Genomic DNA, 21,965 nt, shown 5'->3' with positions numbered 1-21,965 from the left:
ATGCTGTATTCTGCCTCATTCTGAAGAAGGTGACCAAAGGAATTCAGAAATCCTGAGTTTTTGCTTCCCAGCTTCTAGAAAATCATATTGGCAGGAATTGCTCTGCCTGAAACACTTTTTGTCACTTGCGAGGTCTGTAAGTGGGCTAGAGAGGCTTTGAAACTGGCCCACACAGGCATTGCCCTGGGCTTACCTGTGGAACCTGAAGTCTGATGATTGTTTCTGCAGCTTATCCTAAAAGGGTGTGACACTCACAGTTAAATTTGGGTCCTGTGGTCTAAGGAGCACTTTGCATTAATGACATGCACAAATTGTAGGTTGTTCTGTGTCTCAGCTGCACACCAGTTAAGCTGTAGCTATTGTAAGTTGTCCAGTCTGGTTTTCTCCCTTTTCTCCTACATTATCCTGATGCATGTTCACAATTAACTTTCAGAACACTTGCTGTCCTGGAGATAATTTTACTAGTTGTTTCCAAGGATTATTAAAGCTGTGCTCAAGTCTTCATCTTATCAAAAAGTCCTGTAATGTTATAGTAGCCTCCTCGAGCTAGGTCTCATAAGCTCTCAGAGGCCTATAACACACCTAAGATAGCTCAGCTACTTTTGGAGGCATAAAAATCAGCTGGATGGTTTTTGTTACGGTGTTGGAAACAAAAAAGTTTAATAAAAGGCAAAATAAGAAACAGAGAAAAACTAAGCTAAGTGTAGGAGGTCTTTGCTCTTAGTAAAACACCTCACAAAAACTATTAGTTTCTTTGTTCACTTCTTTTTCTAGTCAATTGCCTAAGCAAGACTTTATGGCTTCTGTCCAATTAACTGTCCTTAGGTTTGAGGTAAAGTCCTTCAGGCCTATGTCCTTAAGTTTGAGGTAAAGTCCTTCAGGCCTCCTTTCCTTTTTAAAAAGACAAAAAATAGTTTCGTCACTCCATCAACAAGAAGCACACTCCTATACTGTAATACTGGTTTTTCCATCTGCAGGAGCAAATGAAACAGCAGCAGTGGCAGCAACAGCAGCAAGGTGTCCTTCCACAATCTGCTCCCTCCCAGCCTTCCAGTGGCCCTGTCCCACCCCCCCAGCACAGACCCCTCTACCAGCCCATGCAGCCCCATCCCCAACATTTGGCTTCCATGGGCTTCGACCCCCGCTGGCTCATGATGCAATCCTACATGGACCCGCGGATGATGTCGGGAAGACCTGCCATGGATATGCCTCCTATTCATCCAGGTAAACCTGGAAACATTTTTTTGTTGTTAAACTTAGTTGATTTTGAGCTAAAAGTCTTTCCTTGACCACTCTTTGTTTAGTGGGTTTTTAAGAAGAAATCTACATTATTTTATTGTTTGAGACAAAATAGATTGTAGGCATATGTGACTAAAATTGTATTCCTATGAGAATGTATACCTTTGACTATAAAGTAAAATCCCAGCTGTGACACTGCAGGCATGTGAGTGACAGTTAAGATGATTGAGAATGTCAGCATAAGCATTTCTTAGTTAGACACAGAAAGCTGACAAGAGTTAGGTTGAACTGAGAAAAAGTGTATTTACCATTTGTGTTTCATTACATCTTAGCACTTGGCACTACATTGCTTCCTAAAAAATCCCATTAAACTTTTCCCATTAAACATATTAACAGCTTCAGTGTCTTAATAAATTTGTGGTTTTGGACTCTTGACCCTAAAAAGTCCTTTTTAATTTGTGGAATGGCCATCTGATTTGCAGTTAGGAAAGCTCTTGGGTATAAATAATAGAAGTCTGTCATGTAATGTAATGAAGATACCTGCCCAACTAAAGAGCAAGGGAAAGGGTATCCTCAGTGAGTGCAAGGAAGGAATGGAGGAAATAACAGAGATAGTGAAAACTACAGAATTTCTTTGAAATGGTACAAAGGAAAAAGCTGGAGTAATAGAGTATAAAAAACTGTGTGCACACTCTCCTTGCCTTTTGCCATTCAGATGTTACAGCACAATCTTCATGCATGAGTTTACAGGTCCACAGGCCTGGTTCTTCTCTTTATAGTGAAAGCAGACGCTTTTTCCTTTTTTTGGGACATAGGATACAAGTGTTGAGTGTGATTTAGTCAGTCTGAGATCTGCTGGCAGGGAATAGACATTTGGTTTCAAAGGGAAGGAGATTGGAGGGGAGAGAACAGCATTCCTTGGTACCTCCTGACAGGCTTTGTTTGTATTGAGGTCATTTTCTTTGCTAGTGTTAAATTAGTCTCAATTGTTGAACTTCACTCTGCCACAGGAATTATGCCTCCCAAGCCACTGATGAGAAGAGAGCAGCTGGAGGGCTCAGCAGCTGGTTCAGATTCGTTTGAGCACATGGCTCGCTCTGCCAGGGAGCACAGCGTGCCTCTGTCAGAGCCGCGCATGATGTGGGGCTCAGAGCCCTATCCCCACGCAGAATCTCAGCAGTCCACTTCTCCTCCCAAGGTCTTAGAAGAGCCTGATGATTTGAGGTAAGCCTGAGTTGTGCCACTCTCAAAGCCACAAAGGTTGTAAAATCCAGTTTTGTCTGACTGGGGTTTCGCTTCACTCAAAACTTGAAAGGACGAGTTGTGACTGGGGGATGCAAAGTGCTTGGTGCTGTTGTACAAAACAGAAGACCCTGCTCTGTAGCAGGATGTAGAAAGACAATTTAGTCCTTGTTTAGCCTAGATGAATGTTATTTGCCAGAATATTTTGAATTTGCAGTTTTGCAGAATAGTGTTCTCCTCCATTTGCACTCAGTTCTTCCCATTTTAGAGAACTTTAGTGTAATGTGTATTTGTTTCAGAAGTGGTGTGTTAAGTACAAGCAGTATAAAGCAAAAGTCCCTTTTGGCCTTTGATCCACGGTGAATGGTCAGGATTTTCCTCTGCTTCTTAGAAGTATTCAGAAGTTCTTTTTATTCTGCTACTATCTGGTGGCACCATAGTTGGTGGCTCCATTAAAAATTATTTCCTGTTACTTCCTAGGGCAAACATGGATCCTTAATAGAAAATTATTTGATTTGAGTAATTATGTATGAATAATTTTTTTCCCTCACATGCTAATATTCTTAATTGCTTTCTGCTTAGGTCTGAGACGCACTTGGAGCAAGAACGAGTTGCTGTCCCTGCCAGTGCTTATCCTGTAGAACACAACCAGTTGGATTCTCATCCAAAGACAGAATTTTTCAGAGAATCAGGAGAGGTGGAGATACAGAAGTTCCCAAGCAGGCCTTTGGAAGATGTACAGCCTCTCCAAACTGACACACCTAACACAGCAGTTAATTTTGAAGGAGTGAGTGAGAAGGTTACACGTAGTTCTCCAGAAGAATTGGTGCCTATGGGGGAAAGTCACTCTTCATTAAAGAGAAGCATTTCCCATGGTTCAAGTCACTCTTTAAAATCAGAAGACCAGAGGAGTGAAACAGCAGCAAATATCCCTAAATTAAGTAACAGAACTATTGAGACAAAGGAGACAATTGAGAGACTTGAAATTAAACCGAAAAAAGAAATTTTGATCACTAATAGAACATCAGAAGGACCAAAACCTGAGAAAACTTTCAAACCTAAGTCTGAAACAAGATGGGGTCCTAGGCCAGGTTATGGCAGGCGAGACGAAGGTGGCGACAGACCAGTGAGAAGATCGGGTCCTATTAAGAAACCTGTGCTTAGGGACATGAAGGAAGAGCGTGAACAGAGAGAAGAACGTGAGCAGAGAAAGGAGAAGGAAGGAGAAAAGACAGCTAGTGAAAAACCAGGCAAGCCTGAAAAAAGTGACAAAAAGGAATCACCTCAAGTGCCACCGTCTCAGTCTGAGCCCGAGAGATCCACCTCCGGCAGCGCTCCTCTGGCTAAGAAGATAACCCAGGATGCTGCCCCAGCACCAGCAAGCCAGGAGAGCAGTCAGCCCGAGGCAGCAGCTAAAGCTGTGGTGCAGCCCCCTGCCCCTGCAGTTCAGCAGCAGCTCCCAGCTGCCCAGCCGGCCACTGCCCAGCTGCCCCCGGCCATCCCGCAGCCGCCGGCCGCCCCGCCGGCCGCGCAGCCCCCGCCCCACGCGCAGCCCCCCGCTCTGGCCAGCAAGGAGGACAAGCAGGCTGAGAAGGTGGTGAGCAAGGAGGTGGTGGAGAAACCACGCCTGGAAACCAGGCCAGTAAAAAGAGAGCCTGGCTTACCACCTAGGACATACTGGAAGGAGGCCAGGGATAGGGACTGGTTCCCAGATCAGGGATACAGGGGCAGAGGGCGGGGCGAGTATTATTCTAGGGGCCGTAGCTACAGGGGTTCCTATGGAGGACGTGGTCGGGGCAGTAGAGGCCATAACAGAGAGTACCCACACTACAGAGATCCTAAGCCTAGGTCAGAGCATGTGCCTTCAGGGCCTGTTAGGCAAAGAGAAGAGAGTGAAACTCGCAGTGAGAGTTCTGACTTTGAAGTAATCCCGAAGCGGCGGCGGCAGCATGGCTCGGAGACAGATTCTGACAGCGAAGTGCACGAGAGCGCGAGTGACACCCTCCTCTCAGACAAAGACAGCATCATCAAGGGCAAGCACCCGAAAAGAGAAGAAAGAGCTGATGGCAAGAAGCCTCCAAAGCCCCTGTCGTTCAAACCTGAGAACAGTATCAGAGTAGACAACAGATCCCTAGAAAAAACATACATCAGAGATTATGAGAACAAGCCCAAACCAGGATTTCTTCCTAAAGGAGAGCCTTCCAGACGAGGCAGAGGGGGAATGTATAGGCGTGGTGGCAGGGATCCTGGGGGACGTCCTCCACGTCCATCCACAATAAGGAGACCAGCCTACAGGGACAATCAGTGGAACCCCAGGCAAACAGAGATCATTAAACCAGAAGATGGAGAGCCTCCAAGAAGAAATGAGCATTATGGTCCCATACCAATTGATAAAAGACCTCCAAAATTTGAGAGAAAGTTTGATCCAAATAGAGAGAGGCCACGAAGACAGAGGCCTGCCCGGCCTCCAAGGCAGGATAAGCCACCACGCTTCAGGCGCCTAAAAGAGAGAGAGGCTGCGTCCAAGATCAGTGAGGTGGTGACCAGCTCCACAACGAGTGCCACAGTTAATAATGCAGTTAATGAGCCCTCCAACCCTGCTCTGGATGTCTCAGGAAGTAAGACACCAGACTTGTCCAACCAGAATTCTTCAGACCAGGCAAATGAAGAGTGGGAAACTGCCTCAGAAAGCAGCGACTTCAATGAGAGGCGGGAAAGGGACGAGAAGAAAACAGCAGATGCAGCAGCACAGGTTGCTGCAAAGGCAGGAGAAAATGCTGGAGCTCCAAAAAGGGAAATAGCCAAGAGAAGCTTCTCTAGTCAGCGGCCTGGAATAGACCGTCAGAACCGACGTGGCAACAACGGGCCAGCTAAGCCAGGGAGGAACTTCTCAGGGCCCCGGAGCGAAAGGCGGAGTGGTCCTCCTCCCAGAAGTGGAAAAAGAGGGTGAGTACCCAGCCTTTGTGAGGAAGCACACAGGGTCATGGTCTTCTGTTGTCCTCTTGTGGGTTGAAACCATAAGCAGCTCCTTTAGATCCATAGAGTGGTAGAAAAGACACTGATACGTGCACCCGTGGCTCTGTGCTTTCTTTTTTTTTCTGTTTATGTACAGACACCTGGAACCTGAAGCTGAGAGCAAAGTGTTCTTGTATGCACAATACTCAAAAAGCCTAATTTTAAAAAATTGCATTGCTGTTTCTGAGTTGAGCTATGTTTCTTGAGATTTGAATGCAAGCAGAAATGTTTATTTGAGCGGTTTTGCAGTTAGTGTATAAATTGCTGCATTGCATTTTAGATCAATCACCTAGCACTGACAAGCAGGTTGAGAGATGCTTACCATTTAGATTGAACTTTATTTTTCTGTTTGCTTAATTTGATGGAAAATTTAGCAGGGCATTTGATATTTCCCCAAAACAGCTTTTGCTGTTGAGCTTCTCATTAGGAGCTGAAAGTAAAAAGTCTGGACCCTACTAAGAAGTCAGTAAACACTTACAGCCCTACAGTGGGATCTGAATTAAATTGTTGACTCCCTCCTGAGTGTTCTCTGTGGCTTAATTTTCAAATTTTTTTTCTAACACAGGCCATTTGAAGAGCAGGCAGCACCTGTGCCTGGTGTTGATCCTGCCAATGGCAACTCTGTACATCAGGAGGATGGAGGTGTCACTGCTGCAGGACAGAAGACCACCAAGGATGCAAGTGGCAAAAAGAGAGAAGAGCCAAAGGCTGGTCCAAAGAAGCCTAAGGAAAAAGTGGATGCCTTGTCTCAATTTGATCTTAATAATTATGCAAGTATGTATTGATAATATCCTAATAATTTTTGATAGTTCTGCTAGTTTTGTTGCATATAGAGCTAGATGTTTGAAAACTTTAAGAAAAGGGGATTTTTTTAAAACACAGAATAATTGTGCACTTGAGCATAGCTATCTTTGTGATACCTGATAATGCATGTGCCTCTGAAAGGTGGCAAACCTAATTGTGTTATGTGTAGATCAGAACAATTTTGTATAATCATAACCTTTCATTCCTACCAGTCTCCATCACATTCTCATAATTTAGTTTATTTTCAAAAGTAAGGGCAGTGTTTATCACTGCTAGGCTTAGACTTGATATCTGGGAGGGCTGTTCATTATTCTTTACTGTGTTTTAGTAATTTCCTGGAGAATCTGGTACAGGAAGCTCCAGTTTTAAAATTCTTAAATAGGAACTCCTTGCCTTTGAGCTCAGCAGCAAAGCACATGGCAAGCAGAAGCTTGCCATTGATCAGGGCCCCCATCTGTGTCTGTGGGGAAGTAACTTCCACTCCAAAGCCAATTTTGGCTTGGTGCATTGCACCTGAAGCTGTTGAAACAGCAGCATCTATACCTTTCCTTTTCCTATAGGTGTTGTGATCATTGATGATCACCCTGAAGTGACAGTAGTTGAAGACTCCCAATCTAACTTGAATGATGATGGTTTCACAGAAGTGGTGTCTAAGAAGCAGCAAAAACGCTTGCAAGATGAAGAGCGCAGAAAGAAGGAAGAACAAACAGTGCAGGTACAAGACCAGCATTTATAGTGGGGAAAAAGCTGCTTGCAGTACTGGGATTGTCAGGGGTGCAGAAACTTCCTTCCAAAAAAGCTGTATTTTTTCCTTCTAAATACAACTGCTTAGTTATATTTAATGTTAAAGTTGTTCCTGTTTAGTAAATTAAATTAATTTTTATTTAGTCACCTTGGGATTCTGTACTTCTCAATCGGGCACTGTCAGGCAGGTGGAATTGGCAAACTGATAAAAACACCATTTTTCATACTGTGATAAAGATTTACCCTATTGCTTGTATATCAGTTGATTCCAAGAAGAAAATGGATGAGAAGTCATTGTCCCTGTGGTTAAATTCCCCCCCCCACACCCCCCCCAAAATAGATTTCCTGTTAGGCTGGGTTAATCAGTTTGCTTTTTGCATTTTGCACTCTGCAATTGCTGTCTGTACACATTGTCACCTGGAAGAATAAAATTGGTTTCTCCTTACAGGTTTGGACTAAAAAAGGATCAAGTGAAAAAGGCCGAGGTCAGAATTCCAAGCTGCCCCCCAGATTTGCCAAAAAGCAGCAGCAAGCGGCAGCTGCAGCTGCACAGCAGGCCCAGGCTCAGGCTCAAGCTCAGGCTCAGCCTCCCTGCCCAGCCCAGTCTCCAGGCCAGCCCCAGGCTCCTGTTCCAGCACCAAGCCAGGCTGCCCCAGGGACGGCCAGCACAGACTACACCGTGTCAGGCAAAGTCCTGCAGAACACCCAGCCTCACAACGGCCTGGGAGCTGAATTATGGGACAACAAAGTGCCTCCTACAGCAGTTCTGAATGACATCTCCAAAAAATGTAAGTGCAGGGTTTTGGATTTGAGGTGGAGGAAACAAGCATTGTATTTAGAGAAAGCTGATTGGCCAGCTGGCTCTCTGGTTGTGTTTTTACCTGCAGATGGATTCTGTACAGGGAATGAGGGCAGCATACCCAAGTGCAGCATAGTAACCTCCAAAAAGAGGAGTTTGCAGTATAGTATTAGTCAGGATTTTATGTTATTGTGTTCTTCCCTCACAAGAAACGAGCAACTCTCACTCCCTTGAGAAGTCTGTTTTGTCAGATTTGGTCATTGTTCCAGTCATGTTAATTGCCCAATTGAAAGCAACTGAATAGGTACATTTTTAGCCACTGAATAGGTTAATTAAAGCTTATTTACTCAAGACATCTGTAATTTACTTCTCAGTCAGTCGATACATTGATTTGAATACCTCTAGCAACCTGAGAGGTTTTTTAACTCTTTCTTTTCTTAATTGCCAGTGGGACCCATTAGCCCACCTCAGCCACCCTCAGTCAGTGCCTGGAACAAGCCTCTGACATCTTTTGGTTCAGCTCCATCTCCAGAGGTAAGAATGAGGGGAAGAAGAGAAGCTGTGTGTGAAGTTTACACAAATTATATCTCATTGGGGTTGGGTACAAATTATCCATTTATCCAAGAGTGCAGATACTTAAGCTAATGTGTGTAGAATTGCATGAAGTCAGGAGATAGTACAGAAGCATAGGATATAGGCTGGTGGATTTATAATTGCATCAGGGAAAAGCTGTTCTCTTGATAATAACTCAGCCATTCACAGATTCTGTTGATACTCATTGTTTTATCTGTTATTCATTGCATTTCCAAAGGAAAAACATTGCCCTGTTTGTGTAGGGTTTTGTGTAGGGTTCAGTAATGTAAACAGAAACAGGATCTCTCCAAGGAACTAAAGGGTTTTTGTATTCCTTAAATTGGAGATAGAAAAATCAGTCAGTGCTTTATGACAGTATTATCTGTGGCTATTCCCATGGAATTTGCATAGCCTTAAATTTTGCATTTAAAGTGCTGTGTTTTTACTTTCCTGGTACTTTTTTGGTCTTAACATTCTTGCTGTTTAAAACAATTGAGACAGCTGTTGTAGGAGACCATTTGAACTGCACAAGAGATCTGGAAATACTTTTCTCTTTCTTACTGTTTCTCTTGAATTGAGCATTAAATTTTGAACTTCCAGAGAATGCTGTAAACCTGAATTGCACTTGTTCCTCTTGATCTTGGTGATGTTTACATATTTCTTCATTGCTTTTTTCTTGAGCTCCTTTAACAATAGAGACTTGAGGAGGAGGGAGTGCACGTTCAGATATTGTTTATTCTTGCAAATCTGCTGCAGTCACAAATGGTACCTCTGCAAAAGATAAAAGTACCCTTTTAGTGGTTTTCAGCTGAGCATGTTTTGTGGTCTTTTCTGAACCATTGTGATAGTACTGACGCAGAAATTTTTCAGAATGGGTTAAATGTTTGCTTTTTAACCAGGGGACAAAGCCTGGACAAGAAAGTGGAGTCGATCTTGGTATAGAAACCATTCAGTTTGGAGCCCCAGCTTCCAGTGGCAGTGACAATGAAGTTGGTCCTGTGCTGTCTGAGAAGTCCTCTGACAAATTACCAGAACCCAAAGAGCAGAGACAGAAACAGCCTCGGGCTGGACCCATCAAAGCACAAAAGGTAAAAGGTCATAATTGCAGTGCAAAGTTCAATCAAAAAAGGGTTACAAAATAGCAGAATAGAATACACTGAGTTAGGACTAGACCCATGAAAATTGTATCCCTCTTTATATTTCCTAATCCTATCAACAAGATGGTTCTTGCGGAGATGATGTGCCAGGTAATTAAACAGCATTTCAGCCCAGCACAGGCTGCACATTGGTTCTGTGTTGGGAGCCAGGGAAGGGAGTATGGATTTGTGATAGCTTTGTTGGGAAACTGATGTGGTGAGTTCTTTGGTTTTGTTTGTAGTTTGAGTTTTCTGATTTTTTTTTTTTTTTTTTTTTTGAGCTTGCTTCGCTCAGGCCTTGAGAGCTGTTTGGAAGCAGCATTGCAGTGCTGCCCTGGCTGTGTCTGCAAGTGCAGTGGTTCTTCCTGCCTTTGAGGAAAGGGAGAAATGTTAGGGACATTAGTTGGAGGTCTCCAGTTCAAGTGGATGAACTGGAATGAATGAACTGGACAATTCAGATGTCCGAATAATTAATTTTTTTGCAGCTAATACTAAATAGTTAATCAAACTTATAACAGCTTAAAAAATAAGTGTGTTGCTTGCCTTCCAGAGATTTTCTGTTATTCCCACCTCCAGTGCACACTAATTGTGCATCACTGGCACTCAGCACCAGCTTCTAATTCTCAGAAAGAGAAGGTTATAGCAGATAAACTTGTCTGGTGACTTAGAGCATCAGCTATTCCAGTCCCTCTTGATGGCTGAGATTTGGCAGCAGTCCTGATGTAATTAAAGCCCTTTTGTCTTTCTAGAGGAGTGGATGTTTCTTTGTGTTGGTTGTTTAGGTTTTGGTTGTTTGTTGGGTTCTCCCCCCCCCCCCCAAAAAAAAAGAGCTGAAATCTCTTAAGTTCAGTCACAGAATGAATTTCACTTCTGCTCTCTGAGACACTGAGTCTATGTGTTGCAGTTCATGGCTTTCACTGCAGAATATAAAACCTGTTCAGCAGAGAAATATGCACTGATTAAAACTGCTGGTGAATTCCAGTGCCCCATGTCTCAGATACACTGCAGCATGCCTAAAACTGCCCAGTAGAATCACTTTCAGATACTGACCTCCAAAGTTCAATATATGTAAAGATAGTCTACTTGACACTGTAGAAAGTTCCATTTTCCTGCTTGCTAAGAGCTGTCAAGACTTCCGCAGATTTTGTTGAAAGACACATGTGACTAAATAGTAAATGCATTGCAGGGTAACATTGTTTACACTCCTTTGAGTGAGGCAGCTGTCAGTCTAGCTGCCTTGATGACAAAAAAATAAATCTCAACAAACAAACAATTCTTACCCACCCACCCCTGTGGTGATACTGTCTGCTGTGGAGCCTAAATGCAAGCTTATATTCAAGATTGATGGTTGATATTGTTGAATTAATATGGGCAATGTAAGAGGACCATACTTGAAACAAAGCAATTTACCTTTCCAAGGTGAAGTATGAAGGTTTAAGTGACCTTAAAGTGTCTGGAGGAATTTCAGCCTCTCTAAACTATTAGAGAAAAAAAATTATTTGGGATATTTTAGAGAGTCTTCATCCACTCCAGAAATACCTGGTTTGTATTGAGAAAAACAATTACCAGCAGCTTCTTTCTGCTATCAAAGCTTAAAGAATTGGATTTTCAGGACTGCCTTGAAGGGATTTTAGTGCTGCTCAGTAGTGAAGTGGACTGAGAGTTTCAGCCAGAAAGGTTCAGGTTCCCTAGGGCCCTTCATTCTGCTGTAAATCAGCTGCACAGAAAGGAACTGCTGAATTGCAGCAGGGATCCAGCCATGGTGTCTGCAGTATAAAGCAACATTTGTGTGTAGGTGTTTTATTTTTTCTGGATCCCTTTAGTGATCAGCTTCCAGGGAAAAATGCTGCCAACATCCATATGTCAAGATAATTTCAAATAATTCTGTTCTAGTTTCCTGGGGTCCCATAAAATCCTGAATCCCTAAAAATTAAAATAACCTGTAGGTATACAAAGTCATATGGTTTCTGTATTTTTTTGTGCTTTCCTTGTAAGGACAATCAAACTGACATTATTTTGTATTTTATTTGAACTCTGCCACTTCCCATAAAAAATTTGTTGCTTGAAAACAATGGTTTAGATTCCTAATGTTCAGAATCAATGCATTTCATGTACTTATGACTTAGTCTCAAATTCTTTACCTGCTAGAAAATGCTTCCCCTTGAAAAGCTTTGTTCTGTTTAAACAAAGACTTTTAGCATGTTAAAGCATTTTTGTTGGAAAGGACACAGAGAGGAAGGCATGACTGACAAGTTAACACTGACTTAGCTTCCAGACTTGAGCCCGGTAGAAAACAAAGAGTATAAACCTGGTCCAATTGGGAAAGAGCGTTCTTTAAAGAACAGGAAGGTGAAGGATGCCCAGCAGGGAGAGCCTGAGGGACAGGAGAAGCCATCTCCCACCTCTGTCAGAAGCCCAGAACCTGTCACTACAAAGGAGACCAAAGCAGCGAGCGAGCTGAGCACCGAGATAGGAACGATGATATCTGTGTCTGCTCCAGAGTTTGGGACAAACACAAAGGTAAGAAAAACCCTGCCAGATGACTGAGCACTGTATGTAAAATGTGATTGCAGTGAGGTGGTTGTCACCTGGTTGCCTGCTGGTGGTGCTTGGACAGCAGAGCCCACTGAGTGGCAGATAGGAAGCATTGGTACTGCTTGAATTAAAAAGTGCTGCAGAGATGTGCTGTCTTGTCCCTGAGCACAGATCAGCTTGGAAATCTGTTCTGCTGACTGGCAAAACTCATTCCTGAGCGCTGCTGTGGAGAGTGGCACTGGAGCCTGGTGTAGGCAGAGTCTGTAGACTCAGATCAATGTGATGTATGCAAGATGATTTCCAGCAGAGAAGTGAAGTTGTGCATGATTGCTGGATGAGTGTATGGATGACCTCAAGCTGAGAGTTAAGTGCTGTTCTGTGCAAAAAAGAAATCTCTAAACTAGGAATGTGCTAAAGCTTTAGATAAGGCTTGTTCTGTGTCCCTAGATGGTCATGTGTATCCTCTTGGCTTGGATATTGTCTAGATATTCCCTGCAGAACTTCATAATATTTAGGACTCACCATAGTCCCCTGTTTTCTTTATAACTGCTCAGCAGTGAGATGGTGATCTGGTGTTGGGATTCATTGTTCTGCAGGTCAGTTCTTAGATGGGGCTGAAAAACACCCCCAGAGGCATCTCCTTTCTGCCTGTCTCTTCAGCAAGTACTCTGGTTGTCATCTCTCAAATGTAGAGAAGTGATGCAGTTTGAGTGGCTACTGCTTAATAGTGACTCCTGCTTTGGTCCAGGAAAAATGCTCCTTGTAGGTTTGAAAAGCAGTTTCCTCAGCATAGACCCAGGCTGGTTGCTTGCTGTCTCAACCCTCCTGATCTGAAGCAGAAATCTTCTGATGGCATTTTGGAAAACTGATCCTCTTTGAGAGTTACATTAATAGTTGAAGAATATGGAGTGTGACTCACCCCCAATTCATCTTTGTTACCCACAGCTAGGGAAAAAAAAAAAAAACAAACAAATCAAATCAAAGGGCAGCTTAGGCAGCTTTTTGCCATAAAAGATGCTCTCTCAAGGAAGTGTTGCTACAGAGCAAGTGGAAGGATATTTGTGTCCAACATGGAAGCTGCAGGCTTAAGAAAATTCAGTGCAGGGATTTCTCATTCTTCCTGACATTTTCCATCTTGTAGGTAGGTGTGAGTGGTTTATGTTCATACCAGAAATTGATAAAGTGTTCTTGTATAAGAATCAGAAGTGTAGAGCAGTAAACACCTTGTTCAGGTGTTTGGTGAGCCTGTTTGGATCCTGTGCTTCCCAAGGTCCCAGAAACTCCTGTGGCCAGAGCTCAGGACAGGAGAAGAGGCTTCTTCTAAGCCACAGAGAGAATAGGAAACACAGCTTTGATTACTGCAGCCTGACTCAGTGTAGTCAAGTAGCTCTGCTAAAATCAGCCAAATTTCCTCTCTGCAAGGTTATTTTTGAAGTATGAGTTTTTCAAAAGGGGAATCTGAACTTTGTGCCAGTCTAGGTTTAGTTTAACGTGGGTTGCCAAGGTTCTTTGAACCACCACAGTACTAAAGCACTGAGGTTCTGTCTTCTGGAAGGAAAACCAGAGTGGAAGGAGGCTTTCCAGTTTGTGCTGCATATGAAATTCTCTATTGAGTGGTTGCTTAAAGAAGCCTTTAATAATAGGCCTAAATACTCCAGGTTTGCTTTTAAATTCCTTTGTTAGGAGTAGTTCCTGAGGCAATAGTAAATTGTTTTTTCTAGGAAAGAAGTGGAAGTTAAACCAACAGAGTTACATCTCTGGAAGTTAAAACAACAACCTGCAAATTTATTGGATAAGATAACTTTCATGTAGGTTTTGCAGAAATAAACCTGCAATAAGTGTCCCTTCTTTTTTAAGAGGCTTTTAAAAGGGGTTCAAATACTGCTCCAGCCTTGGAGGTTTTGTTCTGATGTGTCTTGCAATTGCTTTTTCTTGTCTTGATACTCTTTCCATTGCTTGCTCATGAGGAAGAGCTGTTGACATCTTTAACCTCTTGTTTCAATGTCAAATGTTGAAGTTTTGGCAAACCTAAATGTCTTATCTTTTGATAGTCTTAAACATCCCTCTCAGAGATTCCTGCTCAGCTTCTAGGAATGCACACTTGTGGTGTATTTGATTTAAATCTCTGTAAAAGCCAGCTGTCCTCCTTCAGAAGCTTTGTAAGAATATCCCATCCACTCCAAAACAAACATCTTGATAAGAGCACGTGCATTTAATCATACAAGACTGCTTAGAAACTGTGTGAATATAAATGAACTCCTACAGTGAGATGTGTAAGTTTAGTACATAAGAATGATGCTCAGAAGCCATTGCAGCTGTTTCTCTTGGATTTGGCAGTATTTTTGCAGTGAAGGCAGTCTGATGTGTAAGTTTCTGAATTGGGTAAAACATTTTAGCCCTTGCCTTTGCCAGCCTTCCATTTGAACCTGTCAAATCCCAGCAAGATCAATACCTGGTTGTGGATTCCAGTGAAGTATTTGTACAGGTAGCAACAGCTGTGTCTTACAGGTCATGGCTAAAAGGACACACAGGCTGGTTTTCAGAAGATTCTGACTATCTTTCAAGCTCTAATTTGTGTGGTTTATGTAAATCAGGAGCCAATCAAATAGCTAATTCATCCCATTAAGGACCCTGATCCTTAACAGCAGGGTCAGCTCTGAGGTCTGCCTTGTACTTTGTTCATCAAGTCACTGGAGGTTTTGTGATCTCTTCTTTTTCAAGGAGGTGGTCACAAGAAGTCTGCCTGTTCTTTTTCTTCAGGTGCAAACAATGTGTGGAGAGCTCCAACAAAAGCATAAACATAAGCTTTTTGCTCTAGCTAGTTATTAATAAAGTAATCAGTAGGTTTCTTCAGTCAAACAGTTGTACAGGAGAATCACTTTAACTGAATTGCAAAAGCTGATGGTGCTAAGCCACATCTAACAGAATCCTGGACTTAATGTACCAGGAAATGAAGGATGGAGATTAATCTGAAGTTTATGGGGTGGTGTTCATGTGGTTAAAGCTCTGTCTTGTCTGCCTGTTCAGCCTGTAAACCACCCTGGTGCTTCAGCATTGCACATGCACTTGTAAGGGCACCAGAGCTGATACAGTGGTTTGGGTTTAATTCTAGTGAAAAAGCTCCTTTTGTGCTGTGAGTTGGCAAAGTAAGAAAGTTAGCAGTAATCTTGATCCATCTTCTTTCATAAGGAATTTCACTGCTGAAACCCTGAAAAAATTGTATCTAGACCTTGAAGGAAATTTAAAAACACTTCCTCTTTCTTATGCAGTGATGCATCCTTAAAAAAATATGGAGCCATTTAATTACTTCATTAGAAGGCTTTTGTGATTAAAGCAGCCTTGCATGCTTGCCTTGTTTTACCCAGCCTGTTGGAATCCAGTCCAAATGTGCAACTTGCAGGTTGGTGGTTGGGGTTGTGGGAAGCACCATATATCTTGTATTTCACCAGTTTAACAAGTAAAGTAAATAAATGGAGAAAAGAGTTCTCTGTTTCCTTAATAAATTATAAAAACAAATCAGCGTGCACATTGTCCTCTCTCACCCTGTTATGGTTTAGCTTGTTCTGGTCTTTTACCAAAATGAGCTCATCCTTTTAAGGAGGATTCCTTGTCATTTGTCAGTTACTATCTCAGTGCTCTAATTGCTTTTTAGAGGCATTGCCACAGGCCTGAGGAGTAAATTGAGTGTGCACTTTTTTAGTAGCTTATCATCCTACTGGTTGGATGCAATTAAACAAGCATTATATGGCATGTGTCTTCAAAATCATTATGACTTGGCAAGTCCAGACACTCAGTAACAGTTCTGCTGCTGATTTGTCCTTCAGTTCTTTTTTGGTGTTTGGTTCTATCACGATGGTGGAGCCTTTCCTGGGCTTCAGGGATGTAAAACTTCAGACATTCAAACTTTGCTCAGACCATTTGTATCTACAGCTGCAGCAGTCACTGCCTACAGCCAGCACTGAAAGGACCTTGTTTGCTGAGCACATGAAGGGCCACTTAACTGTGACAAATAAGCTTCAAGGAAAGCCTCTGAGCAGACTGGAAACTTCAGTCCTTTTCTTCCTTGAAGTCATTAAGCAGTGCAGAAATCAGAAGGTAGCCTGCACCATCCAGAGAATCTGAGTCTTGTGATTTTCAGAAACAAAACTTACAGGAAAGAAAATTTTGCAAATGGCAACCATCCCTTTGCGTTCTTTCTAATCTGGAGGGCCTTTCTTGTCATACTAAGAAATTTCTGTATTTATTTAAAGCTACAGAAAGCTTTTAGCTAAGGTATTTTACTTTTTAAGCTGACTGAAAGGGCCTGCAAGTGGCTGAATCACCTTGGGTGACAAATGAAAATTGGTTGCACCACCACAGTCCAGTTTTACAGTGTCCAGGAGATAGATTGTTCTGTATGTTCTTGCCTTACAGACTGTATTTTGACTTTTCTCCAGATGTACATTGTGAGGTCATGAGGCAAACTAATCTAAGAACCCTCCTGACCTCAGTAGCAATTCTGCAGCAAGGATTGCTAGACATGACTTGTAAGAGAGAACAGTGTGAAATTCTAATCTTCTGTTGCTTGCTGAACTCCTCCTGTAGGAAGGCTGACATCTGTCCAAGAAATTGAAATGGAATTTAGGTAAGGGAGATATTTTAATGGAATTGTTTTTCTTCACAGGAGTCTGTAACAGACTACACTACACCTTCTTCTCATCCTAACACAGTGGCTACTAGCAGTACAAAAATGGAGGAGACTTTGGTGACGAACGTAAGTCCATTGCAGTGATCGTCTTGACTTTGAAGACAAGAAAATATTTTCACACTTCTTTTAAAGCACCAAATAGTGCCTTCAGTGAACAAGTCCACAGGGTTCCTTTCATGTGAACTAGCTGGGCTTTTTCCTGTAATCTTACTCTGAAGGCCATTTGGTTTGATTAGTACCTGCTCTGGAATTCTTCAGGTGTTTTCTTGTCTTTTGAACAATCACAGTGAGCTAAAGAGCACAGAAAGTGGAGATGTTTATAGCAACAATTCTAAAAAAAGCACAGATAGGCAGAATGAGGGAGTGTGTTCTTGGCAGCAGTTGGCACTTGAGCCTGGTACCAGGAGCAAAGCTCTGTAGGCTGAGATTGAAGAAAGGCTCTTACAAACAAAGGAGTTTTGAACTGTAGCCTGAAATCACAGCAGCTGTATGCAGAGGGAGCAGCTGAATGGTTGTGAGAGCAGACAGCAGGCTTCAGGTGTTCAGTTGCTATGGAGATGAGATGTTTGCAGCCCTCAGAGCCAGTGCAGTGGTCCTGACTTGTGAGTGTGGCACAGTGATTGAGAGAACCAGCTGGGTTGTGACTTGTAGCAAAATCAAGTTTGTCTTGAGTGTGCTGGGGCATCAGGGAGCTTGGATCTTGTGATTCTTGTTGTTTGAGTAACAGAATTAGCTCAGGGTTGAGTCACTTGTTGATGGTGGAAGGTCGAGTCATACAGTAGGATCTCAGTTTTTTATGAAGATGTCTTGTGAATTCCATCTAAAAATGCTTTTCAGCTTACTCAGCAGCACTGTTTTGAAGCAGTTCTGGTTGAACTTCTCATTCTTCTGCTGGCTTTTCTGGTAGTGTTGTGGTTTCTGACTTTGGTGGTTAGTGTGGAAGACTGAATTCTTTTGTGTTAATGATGTCCAATCCTTGTGGATGTTAGAGTTGAATTTCTGACACGGGAATTAGGGGTTCCTGGCCACAAAGGATCTGTGCCATCCCCTGCTTCAAAGCTTCAGGATCTGTCTTTTGGATTAGCCTTATCTCATCCAGTGGAAGCCCATTAGCTAAGCTATGGCTAGAGAAAGGAATAGTTAGGAGTAACAGACTGGACACTGCCGTATTTTTGATTCATTTCCTTTAAAACTTCTAGGAAATCCATTGGAGTTTTCATAGGCAAAGACAGCAATAGCATTATGTCGGGTTTATTTCCCCAAGTATCACATCTTTCATCTTTTGAAAGAGAAAATAACTGAATTCAATTATTGGATGGCAAATCTGTTGTAGTTTGTTTCATGGTCCTATGATTTTGCAGGTCTATAAAAGCTTCCTCTTTTCAGAAACTGCATCTCAGAACTCAAGGTCATGAAACCCCCTGTACTGTATTGGTACAAAAAGGGACAAACCTGGCTTGGGAAGAATTTTTGCATATCAGTAAACTGAAATGGTACTTGAAATTAAATCCCCAAACAGACAATTGGTGTTTGTTTATGCAGAGGACATGGACACCTTAAAACCTTAATCTTCAGCCTCTTTGAGAGATGAGGAGCATCTTGGCACCTGCTGAGTGGCCTTTCCTTGCCTACCAAATTTTCACCTTATTTTATCAGTCTCCCTGCCAAATGCTCAAGCCTTGAAGAAATTGTAGCCTACTTGATAAAGCTTGAGCTTTGCTTTCTGGGGCTTTTCTAGTAGACTTAGTTAGAATGTGATGTGTGTTGCCTGCCTTTCAGGTGCCCCTGCCCCACACCCTTCCCCTCCCTAGGAGGGAGACTTTACAACAGAGCTCCAGCCTAACTCCAGTTTCTCCCGCTACCGTCGACCTCACCCTCAAGGTATGTACCACATCCCTCTAAGGGTCATTTTCTTGCATGCAGGGGAAAAAAGTTATTGGAGAACTTGCTGGTGAACCTTTTTTTAGAGCCTTCCTTTGTTTCCTCTGCTGAACTGCTTTTGCATATAAATGGATGGCTGAAACAGAGACTCTGTCGAAGGATGCATTTAAACCATAAATTTCTAACCCCGTTTTGCATTAACACTTGGCATCTCAACCAGTCTTGGCTCCCACTGCCCTGAAAAACCAAGATCCTAGAGTTTTAGCATTGGACCACAGTGCTCATGGCAAACCATCAGAATCTGGCTGAGGTTTTTTGAGCGTTGAGCTTAAAGTAAGTTGCCTGGTTTGGTGTAAAGGCTTGAAGGATTTGCTTGATAAGCCAAGCTTGACTTCTTCTTAGTTCTAAGACTTTGGTGCAGTGATAATGTAGTTTTGAGTTGGATGGCTGAAGTTTCAAGTAGTGACATGTAGATGGTGTGTTGGTGTCTCTGAAAGGCAGTTAGATCAGCAAGTCAGAATGTGTTTTGCAGTGTTGTAAGTGTTCTGTTGTTTCCTGCTTTCCCGTGCAGAGCAAGTGTGGAGAAGATTTTGAGTGCTGTTTTCCCTTTTTGTTGGATTTTGGACTGTGTGCATTGTATAACTCACTAACACAGAGTTGGGCTCTCTAGCTTTGCTACTGTATTTTTAGAAGTTATTGGGTTTTTTCTTCTTTTGGTGTCCCAGATCTGCTTTGTCATTGTGACTGCAGGTGACTGAGCCAGTAGAAGTGTTGTTGCTGCTTCTGGTATTAAGGAATAGTGGTGTTTGACCTTAGTTTGTCTGAGTTTTTCAAAGAAGAAATGAAACTTGATTGGATGCAGAGCTAATGCTTTGGAGGAACTTGCTTGTCAGTCCCAGTGAGACTTGTCTCACTGGCTGGGTTTGACAGCTGCTTGCTTGTGTTCTCTACAGATGAGAAATATTCATGTTCTCTTGTTGAATCTCTGCTTTCCTTCTGTTAACACTTTATTTCCTAAAAGAAGTATAACACCTCTTTCAAACAGTAGATGTACAGAAACGGGGGGAGAGCGCTGTGGAGGGACAAGTAGTTTAAAAAAACCTGGGTTTCTGGCACATCCTTGTGTAATGAGTTACCCTAACAGGACTTTCTGGCGTCTGAAAGTGTTGTTCTGAAATAGTCTCTGGCTGTTGGGCAGCTGGAGATGGAATCCTGTGTCATACAGGTAGGGCTCAGAGTTAACTGAGAGTTACCTCAAAGTGTGGGACACTGCCCAGTTACAGAGCAAACTGTGGTGTCTGTGTCATTCATCCTGCATTTCTTCTCCTGCTCCTGTGGTGTCAGTGATTTCTCAGTGGATGATAGATTTTTGGCTGTGTGGTAACAAAATAGGTCAAAGATCCATGTTTTGAGGTTATCTTGAAGAGCCCTCTGACTAAAATCTGGATGGAAAGCTATGTGGAAGCAGCTTTGTCCCTGATTTCTTCATTCCAACCACTGGAGCTCTACCTCCTTTTCACAAAGGCATCAGGCTTGTTCTGAAGCACACTCTGAGACTGTCACTGTCCCAGCAGGCACAGCTCTGCTCTTTGTCATCCTCTTCCAGTACAGCCCTTGCATCTTTCAAAGGATACTTTGGAGCAGGAGAGAGGAAAGCATTTCTTTCATTTTCTTAAAAGAACAAAATATCCAGGTTCTGCCTGCATAAAGGATTAATCCTTGCACCTGCTCTTCCCTCCATCCCCTGTCACAGAAAGCTGTGAAGAGACTTGTAGGGCACTTGGCCACAATTGCTCCCAGTGCTTGGCATCATTCTTCAGTGGAGGTAAGGTGCTCCTCTGGGAAGCCTTGTTGAGATCTTGTTTCCTTGGAGTGACTTTGCTAAGGACACCTTTACTCAGTCATCCTCTTAAGGACTTGGCTCCAAGGGCTGTTATAGGTAAGGAGCTGAGCAGAAGAAAGTGCAAAGCAATTTCAAACTGAGCTGCTTGGCTCCCTGCATGTCCAAGGTTTCATCTAGAATTCCTCTGTAGGCATCTGGTCAAGAAACTGACATGTTTGAACTTTCTTTTTCTAACCATGGTGACTTTGGTGTATTTAAGGCAGGGCACATTGGAGTTTGTCTCCAGTGCAGTTTTTGGGTTCTGCAGTGTGAAGGCCCCAATGGATCAATGATGAAGAGAAGCCTCAGGCAGCCACAATCTCCTCATTGTTGCACTCCTTTCTCCCTAACTAAGCAGTGAAACTACAACACTGTCTCCAGTCTCACTCAGTTTAGAGCCTCTTATTCCTCCATATCTGGTCTGTAGATGGTGCTGATCAGGCATTCCTACAATATCAATCTCTCTTGCATCTTTTTCTCTAGCTTATAAAAGTTAGAGGTGGCTACGAGGCTTTCCAAAAGAAAACTCCAGGACTCTGTGATATGCTCTAGATGTGACAAAATGCAGTGTGCAGCTTTTGCTATCAATAGTTTCTCCAGGACATCATGAAAACCAGTGAACATAGAACCTTCCACACCTTCTCTAGCCTGACAGTCACAGGTACTTACTCACTTTCTCTCAGTGCCAGTGCAATACACCTAAACAAAATCATTTCCAGCACATCAGTGATGAACAAACTTTGTCTGTAAGAATCAGAGCCAGTTTGGAGGAAAATGTTGTGGAGGGGAACCAGTGAATGATTGCTGGGGAAAATCTCAAAAATGAAAACAGGTGACTTGCCCCCCAAGGATTGAATGTGTAACTAAGTTTCCCTCTTCCCCCTTTACTCTCTTCAGGAGTCCAGAACCTCATTTTCCACATGGGTGTGTGTTGGTCACCTGTGACCCGCTTCTTTTGATACTGCTCTGCATTTTTATCATTTCTGAAGCATCTAGACAAATAACCTGAGCCATGTTTGGTCTGTCCAGACTCTGCCTAGCTCATGTAAAGTAGGGCAGGGTGACAGGTGTGGCTTTGAGAGACTGAGCTGGGGGGGGGTCTCTGGAGCAGGCAGTGTGGGGTGAGGATGTATTTGCCCCTCAATATCCGCCACTAAAGGCAGCACCTGGCCTTGAAGAATTTAGAGTGAGCAATTTCAGCTCTGCTAGCTAAACTTGAGTTTCCACTGGAGAAAGCTGACGGTTGTACAGAAGTCCATGGACTGTGTTTGAGCTTTTAAATTAGTGAGTGTAGTATAAACATTAATATTTCTTGTTCACTGGACCCTCAGAAGTGTCTCAATTTAGATTTCACATTGCTTGGCTAACCTAGCAACAATTAGACTTTATTGGCTGCAGTAAAACAATGTTTTGTTTCCACTTCTGAGG

At 42.8% G+C, this 21,965-nt stretch overlaps 1 protein-coding gene across 14 annotated transcripts in view; it reads left to right on the top strand.

Annotated features, from left to right (window-relative positions):
- The window catches only part of PRRC2C (proline rich coiled-coil 2C), a 69,868-nt gene that overhangs the window by 31,059 nt on the left and 16,844 nt on the right, over positions 1-21,965 (top strand). For 7 of the 14 annotated variants that reach the window (XM_084211623.1, XM_084211630.1, XM_084211628.1 and 4 more), the window contains exons 14-24: positions 978-1,224; positions 2,250-2,463; positions 3,064-5,427; positions 6,062-6,270; positions 6,861-7,015; positions 7,493-7,832; positions 8,292-8,377; positions 9,316-9,504; positions 11,821-12,072; positions 16,751-16,840; positions 18,554-18,655. In XM_084211623.1, the coding sequence (XP_084067749.1) occupies positions 978-1,224; positions 2,250-2,463; positions 3,064-5,427; positions 6,062-6,270; positions 6,861-7,015; positions 7,493-7,832; positions 8,292-8,377; positions 9,316-9,504; positions 11,821-12,072; positions 16,751-16,840; positions 18,554-18,655 (4,248 nt within the window). The remainder of the gene's footprint in view (positions 1-977; positions 1,225-2,249; positions 2,464-3,063; positions 5,428-6,061; positions 6,271-6,860; positions 7,016-7,492; positions 7,833-8,291; positions 8,378-9,315; positions 9,505-11,820; positions 12,073-16,750; positions 16,841-18,553; positions 18,656-21,965) is intronic. The other 7 variants (XM_084211621.1, XM_084211622.1, XM_084211620.1 and 4 more) reach the window with 4 other exon arrangements.

The sequence above is a fragment of the Fringilla coelebs genome (assembly GCF_963513975.1).
Source record: "Fringilla coelebs genome assembly, chromosome: 9".
NCBI classification, from domain to species: Eukaryota; Metazoa; Chordata; class Aves; order Passeriformes; family Fringillidae; genus Fringilla; species Fringilla coelebs.
Note: the sequence above shows the minus strand (reverse complement) of the source record. Positions and strands in the feature narration are given on the sequence as shown.